Source organism: Spea bombifrons, chromosome 7 (assembly GCF_027358695.1).
Source record: "Spea bombifrons isolate aSpeBom1 chromosome 7, aSpeBom1.2.pri, whole genome shotgun sequence".
In the NCBI taxonomy this organism is placed as follows: domain Eukaryota; kingdom Metazoa; phylum Chordata; class Amphibia; order Anura; family Pelobatidae; genus Spea; species Spea bombifrons.
Window position 1 is genome coordinate 37266911 of NC_071093.1, and position 11418 is coordinate 37278328.

An 11418-nucleotide genomic window follows, 5' to 3' on the forward strand; every position below is an offset into this window, starting at 1 on the left:
TAGTTGTCATGGGTGTCACAGCTAGATGGTAGGGGGGGAAAAGCATCAGGAGGAAAGCTGCAGCTTCCATAATTCCACACTGGTGGACCCCCCCCCAGGTAGGGAGATGTAATATGGAGGCCGGGAGTGGTGAGCTGCACTTCTTTAACATTGGGCCCTAGAGAAGGGTATGGTTGGGATTTTTAAGATGAGGGTGAACCTCTTTTTCATTAAAGAGGGCACGTTGGGGCATTAACATGACAAGCCTGGGCCCTAAGCTACTACTGCCCCTGAAAACGTCTGATGGTGTCCCTACCTCTGTGCTTGGGCTTGTCTCTGCCCTCGTGTGGCTGTACATAATCTTTTCTGGGTCCCCTATTCACTATTAAACAGGCAACAAGGAAACAGGCAGAGGGACAGGGAAAGCTGACCCACTAGAGGCAAATATATTTCTTCTTCCAATTCCCTCCAAGAGACCATTATTGTGTTAAACGACCTAAAAGCAACTCCCATTTTTCTATACTATACAAATTAGTAGTTCAGAGGGAAACTGATAAATCATGTCCACAGAAGACAAAGATGAAAAGAGTGTCCGCAGTGCCAGGTCTGGATGGGTTACTAAGTAGCCTTTGTGGGAAAATACTTCAGACATTTATTTTTGATGAATAAACATTCTATTCACCATATAAAACAAATTTGAGACGCTCAACCAAGAACAGACAGCCACTTTATGGTCTATCCTATGGTGCGTCCTTCTAGGCACAAGAGAGCAAGGAGATCCACATCTGACCTCACCTTTACACCTTTATGGCCAAGTACAAATTCCAGCCGAAATAGGGCTATGTCTAGGACATATTGGTAAACAGGGTAATAAAGAAATTTGGATAATAAACGGTGTGCCTCTATATATAAGTAGAGCTGCCATACACATGTGTCAGTCAGGAATCTAGAGATGCACACAAGCATAATGTAAGTATTACATCAGATATAGTTTAAATTTTCTATTAGTAGTAAATCTGCTAGTAGTCAGACCTGGGTAGAGCTGGTATCCATAGTTGTGATTAGTTGTTTTTAGATTCTAGTTGTTTTCTTGTTTAAACACCTTAACTTGTCTCTTTTGTTCAAAGGAAGCAACCTAGGATACAGAAGAATATGCACCCTCTTCTTACCACCACTTTATTGCTCATTTTTGTTCATTGCACATCATCAAACACCATCGTCTTAGATGGACGTGAGTCAACTATTCCAAAAAGATTATGTATATTGAAACCAATTCATCTTGATTTCAAATATGGTACATTGGGATAAAGTTACTATTCCGCACTTTTATAAGTGTTCTATCTGTTTTTGTAACAGTAAAATTCTGTCTTTTTTCTGCTTAACCTGTATTCATTGCAATATGGATGTTATTTTTCACATTGTCTGTCTTTTATGCAGTAAGCTCCTCTGAACGTTCTACAGTCTACATTTGTGAAACAACAGGTACACTGTGATGCATTCACTTACATTTAGTGATAAGAAAATTAATACATTTATTATATTTTATTATATCATTATATAAAAAAAATCCAAGGACCAGTAAAGAAATCATACTGGCAAATAATATGTTATAATCAAAAATACCACTTATCAGAAATGAATTAGTCAGATACCATAAAATCAAACTTTATTGAGCTTGTGGATAGTTGTTTAACAAATTAATAATATTTCTTAAAACTGTTTTAAATATATTTTAAGAAACAATCGTAATATATATATATATTTATACAACCAATATAATTGAACATTTGTATCTTATGTTTATAATGTAATGGGACGCATGGATAAGCTGTACATTTTGCCCAAAAGTAAAATGTGTTTTGGAAATATTCCCTTTTTAATGTGCAGCCTGGGATTTTTTTCCAAAGGGGATTTAGTGTGAAAAAACATATAATGCTCTTTCAGCAGTTCAGGTACATGTATTAAAATAAAGGCAAAGAACTTGTTCTAGGGTTAGCAGTGTCAGAGTAAGACGAGGGTTAACAAAACGTTTCTCTCTTCAAAAAAAGATGAACTAAACAGATATAAAACGAGCAATAATACATTAAAAAATAAAACAAATTCATATTTCAAGGTGACTTTTATTTATAAGATAGATCTAAAAAAAACCTTGAATATCTCTTTTTATGTTGTAATGCCTCTACTAGAGGCAATAAACATGCATAGATGTGTGATGCAAATAAATCTTAGTGTGTATAGATGGATACGGATAGTATTAAGGTGTGACATTAAAACTTAACTGTGATGTCATTTGCATCAGATTCACTTTTTTATACATAACTCCATATATAAGCCACTAGGGGTTCATTTAGCTAAGAAGTGTTAAAATGATCGTTCCCTTTACATATAATACTCTACTTATTTTATTTAACGTTAAATAACTTGAATCCAAATTAAAAACACACGTAAATAGGTTATTCAGAATTTTACGGTGAATCTTTCCAGTGCATTTTCTAACATATATACTTTATAATATAACATGTATTTACATTATTTTTTACTAATACAATAATTTCATCATGATGATGATGACGTCTTTTATAGGTATATGCCCTTCGTTGACCTGCGGATCCAACAGCATTAATGTGGCACTTAAACTTTCGGAACTCACAACCTCTAAGGTGGACGTTCAAAACATCCATTTGACCGACAGAAGATGCAAGAATTTTGCCACTAGTACTGACTTATTGAATGTGGAATGGCCTCTTGGTTTAGGAATATGTGGGACCGAGCTTATTGTAAGTATGACATCTGGGTTTGTTACGTGGTATTTACTTACAGTAGGAAATCTATTTACAGGAATGTTAGAAAAGAAGCAATGAAAATGTAGGACTTCAGATGTCAATGTAGATTGTAAGGATTGGTTCTAGTTGAAAAAGTTTAAATGTATTTGATGGGGTGAGTTTTAAACACTCCTCTTGAGTCAAATATGAAAGCTGGAAGTTATATGAGAGATAGTTGCAGAAATATGGACCAATAAGAAAGCAGCATTGCAAGCGTAAAAAAAAAGAAAAGGTAATGAGGAACGAATTCCTTCAATTCTACCATTTTTGAATATTTTTCCCTTATACCTTTTTAATAGTTTAACAAATTTTTGGGTCTCTTTCGTCATTTCTTTGGTCAAAGGTGATAGTATTTGTTGGGCCATTGTAGAAAAAATATTGTTGAGTCATATAATTTTCAGAGGTGCTGGAGGTTTACGTAACTCTACAATTTTTTTTTCTATGTTGGCCAAATAGAAAAACAACACTGGCAAATAAAGACTCTTTTGGACTAATATAGTATTAAAAATACATCATTTTTAATTTATTATCACCTATTTATTAGGTTTTTTATTAAAATAAACTGTGTGTAGCCTGTGATATTTGCCTATTAGAAATAGCTAAAATATTTCTATATATATATATATATATATATATATATATATATATATATATATATATATATATATATATATATATATGTAGTTTTTTTTAGATAATTTAGATATTTTTAATAAAAATACAGGAATAAAACAAGAGTAATTCCTACATTAGCTTTTACTTAAGGTTAACATAACTTTTATATTTTCCAGGTAAATACAACTCATGGAGTTTATAAGAATATGATTTACCTGCCACCTGATGTATCTCAGATTATCTACAGAGAAGAAATTGCTATCAATGTTTCCTGTACATACCCGCTAGACATGCTTACTTCTCTTGGAACTGTCTTGTGGCCAATTATGAGGTTTATGTTTACTATTTTTACACTTTTTTTTTTTATAATCACAGCTATTTAGTCATATTCTAAAATACCCTTTTTCGATAAATACTCCAGCTTAAAAAATAAAATATTTTTTATAAACCAAAATATAGTTATCAATATTTGTTCTTGAAACCAAAATGCCAATCAGATTGTCTCACGTATGCTGTGTCTTTATACTCCTTACAATGTATGATTAGCCCTGCGGTAAAGATATGTTACCCTAGCTGCCTCAATGATCTTAACCCCTTAAGGACAATGGGCAGTCCCTAAACCCATTGAAAATGTACGGGCTTTGTCATTAAGGGGTTAATAACCTAGGGCATCATTAAATTTTTATTAAATTCATGTTTTTATCATAAACATATTTTATACGTAACAGCAATTTACTGGCTTCAACTAGATTCTGCAAAGTTGTTTCTTTGCAGAATCCTGTTTTTTGTTTCATTTTAAGCAATTTATTTTCATTTAAAATGTGTTTCTGTGTGATTAACAATAGCTACACATATATCATCGTTGACGGAAAAGGGGAGTTTAAAGTAGTGATGGCGTTGTTCAAAGATGCAAGTTTCCTTACGCCGTATCAAGAGAACGAACTTCAACTGTCAACGCAAGAAACTTTGTACGTTGGGGTTTTCATCGCCGAAGGAGACACGACTTCATTCAACCTCGTGATGAAAAACTGTTTTGCTACTCCAAGCAACAACGTGTATAACCCGGTCAAATATCACATGATAAAGGACAGGTACGATTATAACAGAAAGTGGGAATATTCTGCTGGGCTGCTGCTAAACTTATCTCAATAAAGTAAAACTTTCTTACATTACTTGTACTTTGTTAAATCCCTTTATGTATTTAAACGTTTCTATTACATCTCTCTCTCTTTCTCTCTCTCTCTCTCTTTCTTTTCCCCTCTCTCTGTTTTCTCTCTCTCTCTTTCTCTCTTTTCTCTCTCTCTTTTTCTCTCTCTCTCTCTTTCTCTCTTTTCTCTCTCTCTTTCTCTCTTTTCTCTCTCTCTCTCTCTCTCTCTCTCTCTCTCTCTTTCTCTCTCTCTCTCTCTCTCGCTCTCTCTCTCTCGCTCTCTCTCCATATATATATATATATATATATATTCAATGGCTTCCCTTAACCACAATGGTATTTATATATTCCTAGCACATACGTTGAAGTTGTTCTGCTTTGGAAGATATATCTTTTTTTTTCTTCACTGTATGACTCATGTTTACTTACATTTAAGCAAATAAAACAATATTTGTTTTTACAGTTGTCCAAACTCAGGCGATAACACAATAAAAGTTTATGAAAATGGAGAATCTAGCAAAGGAAGGTTCTCTGTGCAAATGTTTAAATTTATTGGAGATTACAGCCGTGTTTATCTTCACTGTGAAGTTCATCTTTGCTACAAGCTGGATGGAACCATATGTAAACCTGTGAGTAAAAATGAAGCGTTATTCTGAAGTATCAGCAATCCACATTTATTCAATATGTAACTTAGAAAGAATGTCATCCTATGTATTTATTAACATACCACTTTTTTTTTTTGTTCCAGGCTTGCACTAATAAACTCTATCGCAGCGCTTCTTCTTCCCCGGAAAGGTCAATTATCAGCCTCGGACCAATAGACCGTGCAGGTATTATTTGAAACAATGCTGGGATATTTTTTTTTAGCGTTAAGGTTACACTTGGTATTACAGTGAAGAAATGACACGCGACTCATGGGATATGGTTAGAGGCATAGCTTATAGGCAGAACTTTATATCAAACTGTATGGCCTATCAACAACTTTTAACGTAGCTAAGACAATTAGGAGAACATTGTATTTTGTTTAAACAATGACATTTCTATTTTATACTTTCAGTGTCTGTTGGGACAAATGGAGTTGGTAAGTAGGTTCTTCTTAATATAATTTGCGTGGTAAACAAGAAATATATCGGGGGTGGAATTTGATATAGCAATGTACAGCCAAACAAGGTTACTTACAAAGCATACTTGTATGGGGCTGGTACCAGGCCTAATGGTAATCAGCGCTCCAGGGCCAATGTATTTGGTTCGAAAGGCTGGGCTGTGAAGAGGTCATCATCCATCATGGCCTCTCGATAACATTAATCCACAGCATGATCCCTACCATGCAAGGGAAACCATGTGGAGTTCTTTCCTACATGTACAAGCTGGAGTGCATGGCGGACACGTAGGTCGCTTGATGGTAGAAACTCTAGGGCCTAATATTTGACAGAGGGTAATGAAAGGGAACTAATATAGGCCAGCTAGTGGAGAAGAGGCACTTAAACAAGATGGAAAAATAATAAAATTATCACGTGGACAACAGCAACCACCAGAAAGGACGGGGTGCGTAGAGTTGTAACATATGCATACAACTTTTTAATTGATTTTTTTTCTTTCAGGAAAAATGTCTAATTGGAACATGATGACATTTGTGGGCTTTATTTTATCAGTCTACCTCTTTTTTTAAATATGTTAAATTTCATCCTTTAATATACGGTAAATCAGGAGGCAAAATCACAAGATAATGTTCATTTGTGTGAATGTGGCACTAGAATGCAATGGACTTTCAGTGTTATCAAACATGAAATAATAATTTGCTCTCGATATTTAGAAATAAATTCGGACCATTTAAACTTGCTGAAGCGCCATTATGGAAGTAATTATTTGTTTTCTAAAACGATTAGATCTATGATTATTTTCAATTTATCTCTATAAATCTCAGAGAATTACAGCAATGTATTTCCCTTTTAATGCAATAAATGTTATTCGCAATTGACCTGCTTGTCCAAGTGTTATTAAAACCAACCTTTAACTGAAAAAGGAACTGTCGCCAACACAGCTTTTACCAAATGCTTCTTTTTGTTTTTGGACCATTCATTTTTGGACATCAAATTTCTTTTGCTGCTCTTTTGGTTCAGACGAATCGTGGAGGGTTTTTTTAATTCGGAAATGAAATTCATTGCCATTCACTCTCATTCACTATCTCCCACACTCTTTCACATTCTCATTCACATTCTTACTCAATATCTCCCTACGTTCTCTGACAAGCGCTTTTGTGTATCCACTTTTCCGTCTCCTTCTCTGTAACTCTCTTCTTGTTCTTCTCTCCTTTTTGTTCTGGCTCCTTGCTGCATTATTCAGGCCTCTTCCATGTACTTCTGCAATAGAGCAGAGCAGACCATCTTCCTCAATTAAAGGAAAGGGGAGAGGCCATCCCTGTAGTGCATGTTGAGGCTCTGCCATCTTGCAAACTACTACACCAGGCCAAAATAATGCAATGGATCTGCGGAGAAAGTAGTGAGTGTACAGCCTGTATAACAGTGTACATTTGCTGTTCCCTTAAAGATAACTCAACACACAGCAATTAATCTCTAAACCTTGGCAACAAAAGTGAGTACACCCCTAAGTGGAAATGTCCAAATTGGGCCCAAAGTGTCAATATTTTGTGTGGACACAATTATTTCCCAGCACTGCCTTAACCCTCTTGGGCATGGAGTTCACAAGCTCTTTCAACCTAAGATACCAGAAGTCTGTGTTCAGAGGAGCTCCAAACCTAAGGAATAAAGTGGACACCAACCATAGTCTACTGAAGAAAACAAAATCAAATGAGTTATTTGGACTTGACAAAAGATTCTAAAGATGTAACAACTGTGTGCCACCACTTGGCAAAAACACATACCAATGGACTTTAGCTCCTCAAAAACTAAAGATATACTAAAGATAAGTAGGATTTGTAGCCACATCATGACACTTATTTGTAGCTTTTCATGTTTTATTATAATATGAAATATCTGAAGATTGCTTTGCTCATAAAGCTTTGAGATTGTTCTTGGAAAATGAAATTACTACTAGAGTATGTTACCTTATCGGAGTTAAGGGTTATCTAGCCAAAAGATGGATGCTAAAAAACATCAGCATTGCTTAGTTAGAGTTCTAAATAAATGAACCTAGTGTCTTAAAAAGTTATTGGAAACACCTTACAGAAAACTGCCACTTTGGGGATGACGCTTAGCAATATATTCACACTTTCAGGGTCCACAGCAGAGACCCCGACAAAGCTACTCAGCTGAGTACCCGCTAACCGTGGGTACCAGCTCCCACGCCGCTGCTACCACTGCTTATCGTCAGACGTCCTCATGGTCGATTCTAGGAGCGAGCGCTGCTCTTTCTAACCCAGATCTTTGGCTATCGTGACTGGACTCCGCTGCGTTTAGCTGATCTGTCCCTGTCTGTGAGTAACAGTATAAGGTGAAATATCACAAAATGAAATCAGCTGTGTATATACTCTGTTACTGTGCAACCTTCTATAGTATCTGTAACAAATGAGGTCCCCTAGGTGGCGCTCTTCTCACATATATGTCATGCTATACAGCTTTGTAATAAAATATTATCAAACAACTGCGTTTTGTTTATATAAATGGTAAACTCATGAACAGAGCCTGCAAAGGTTGCATGTAATTCTGCTTAAATTGTACTCACAAGATGTAAAATGTTAAGATGTATGTGAGACCTACCTTATCCCAAGTGTTTCACCTTGTTTTACATTTTTAATTTCTTACAGTGTGACTGGGGGTCCAGGGGGAGAGGCTCATCTCACCTATCCCCCCCTTTTCTTTTTTTAAAAATATATTTAAGCTTTCCGCCCTCCCCCTTTTTCCTTTTCCTTTCTTTTTCTCTATATTCCCTCTATTCCACTGGGGAAAGCATCTTGATCCATTCTTGCCAAATTGTATGTACTGCTGGTCCAGAACTGTATTGATACCTGACTCCATCTGAAATTGGTAAGTCACTTGTGTTCTGACCATATTCCAAGATAGGATGGTGTCTGATATCCAGTTACTTGCAAAAAAAACAATTTAACTCCCAATAACAAATGTATAGGTATTAAGGTATTACTTCGTATTGTTCCTTTGTCATTTTTGGAACAATTAGATGTAAAAAATCTTGGGTTCAAAATCCAGGTTGACACATATTACATCTTTTGAATACATAGCGATTTCTTGCCAAAATCTTTTGATTTTGGATGTATATATGTGTGAGTAACGGATGCTCGGAGCTGGGGTGAGGTCACAAAATAATCAGTGCGTTAAGGATATTGTGCAACCCAGGGAGCCATGTTTGTATGCATGTCAAGGAAGTTCAAAAGCTCCAGCTAGTTCGACCAAAATCTGCCACTTTCTGCCCACTTCTGTGTTCTGCATTAGTGACCTTTGTGCTAAGGTGTACCTGTTAATGTCTGATGTGCATATTTACACATCTTTGCACCCTATCAGGAAAGACCGTTAAAATAAATGGTAAAATCTATACATTCTCATAAATTTGTAGTTTTATAGCAGCGGTGCTCTATGTAAGCCTTATATTATTGCCTGGAGGTTTATAATGCTCTATAAAAACTTTGAGGAAGATAAAATCTGTCTCCGAGTAAGTAAGAAACAAAAATAAGGTATTTAAGTATTTTAAGATCAAGGAACCTAGATATTTCTAGATTTATTGCTACAGAAAGTACTGCATTTTAACAGATTTATATTATAATTGATTGGGATTTAACTGACATCACTTGTGAGCTATCTGCATTACTGTATAATAAGGATGACATCATATATACCTGAGTTATGTTACAAAGACCAATTACTGTGGCTTGCAATGGCTTCAGATTGAAAGACCAAGTGCTGTGAAATTGCAGTCGGGCTGATCTTGTTAACATAACGTATGAGTAAAGTGGGATAACTGGAATGGCTATTTCTTCACTTTGGCTACAACACCAGTTTCCAATGGTTATTTAAGTTAAGTTTCACTTTGTTTTAAAAACAATTACTGCCACCTTTCTTTTAGCACCAATGGCATGCAAGCTTATTCAACAGGTTAGCGTGACAGTGTAGAGGTCAAGAGTTTGGGTTATATTTTTTTTTTTCTAAATAAATCTTTTTTCTTTTCATTTTGTTTTGGTTCAAAGCCAAGTCCCATATTTCAAGATGCCCAAACAAGGGACATTATTTATTTATGTAAGAAACCTTGACATTATTGCTGTGATTGGTTTACTGTTCTGACGTCACTGCAACAAACTTAAGAAAACTTAAGTAGTCCTTGGTCTTCTCTTAGATTCAGGATTGGTTTATGCTTATCCCATGCATGTTTATATTCCCTCACTCTATTAGCGTCTACCACGTCTGCTCAGAAGCTAATCAACGTTTTTACCACCCACTCAGCTATATATATATATATATATATATATATATATATATATATATATATATATATACATACATATAGGGAAAAAACTGGTTGGATGAGGATTCAAAGGTCACAGTGAAAACAGAAACTGCTTTCACAAAGTATGGCTCTACTTTTTTTCACTAAGCTCATACTATACTACAGCACCCAAAATCTATATTTATATGCTTATAAATTACAAGAGAGTTTCAGTGGGTTAAAAGCAATGCAGTGCCACTGATTCATCTCCATGGTAATACCCCCATGTTAGGATTAGATAGGACTTGCCAAGATTGAGGTACTTCTACATAGTAGCAGGCTAGCAAATCAAATTGAAATAAGTAAAACAAAATTTAAAAAAAGCGATCAGGCGCGAAAAAAAAGAAAATGAAGTGCAGATAATTAAATGCAGCTCACTGAATGAAGTAGAAAACCCCCTATCTACGTTTTAGAAGGACAAACATATGAAAAATGAAAGGAGTGCAAAAATAGAATTCATTATTTGAACTGCGGATCTCAGTAGAAAAAGCGCAGCTGAACTTCAATTACATCAGGTGGTAAACAATGTAGCAATAAAAGAAAAAGCGATAATTAAATAGGGAATGTACGTGAATCCCAACTCATCTGCCTTGCTACACTAAGAGCTCGGTTCACCCAAGCTGCCCTTTGCAAGGCAATTACAGGGTAACTGTCAGGGGGAAAAATGCTCAGAGAGGGTTCTTTGTACCAAATCGAAATCCACAGGGTACTTGTGGAAAATGTAACTCTTAATCCATTATTAAAAATCCACGAATTGCAAAATGTTACTCGAGCTTGCAATCAACTTTGGCATGGACTTAAATCAAGCTGCCTTTTTGGCGTCAAGAAGGATTTTGTCCCCTATTTCAGGCAAATACTAAAACACACACTAACACGTACTAACATATACTTACTTTACCATACACACACACTTACGCTATTATCTTATCTTTGATTTCTATGGCACTATTATATTCCCTGGCACTGGAAAACGGGCTCTATCACACACAGTTACACACATCTACCTTGCCTGGATCTTCCATAGCTGCTGCACTATTACCATGACATAATGTGACCCCACTGAGTACCATCTTTTCAAGTGAGACCACCCCGGCCGTGATTCACAAGCTTTAGCAGAAAGTCTTTATGCTCTTCCAATGCATTCTCTTATATAAGCCATGGCTTCTCCTTGCCGCAGGCATGCAAACATGTTGAACATGTTAGCGTGACAGAACAGAGGTCAAGCAGTTTTCTGGTATAAACGGGGTTTTTTTTTTGCGATAACTGCTTTTATTTTCTTTTGGTTCAAAGCCAAGGGTAAACAACATAAAGCAGCGGCACGATATTACAAAATGTATAAATCAAGGACATTCTGCAGTCAAAAACCTTGACATTTTTGTGTTGAATGATTGGTTTACTGTTCTG

General features: G+C 35.7%; 1 protein-coding gene across 1 annotated transcript; it reads left to right on the forward strand.

Moving 5' to 3' along the window:
- Positions 1-916: 916 nt before the first annotated feature.
- Positions 917-6541, forward strand: LOC128501345 (uromodulin-like). Its single transcript, XM_053470784.1, has 10 exons — positions 917-948; positions 1107-1210; positions 1417-1461; positions 2563-2756; positions 3593-3747; positions 4262-4507; positions 5027-5192; positions 5312-5393; positions 5621-5644; positions 6165-6541. The coding sequence occupies exons 1-10, from the start codon at positions 932-934 to the stop codon at positions 6230-6232; spliced, it is 1101 nt and encodes a 366-aa protein (XP_053326759.1). The 5' UTR covers positions 917-931; the 3' UTR covers positions 6233-6541.
- The last annotated feature ends 4877 nt before the right edge of the window (positions 6542-11418 follow it).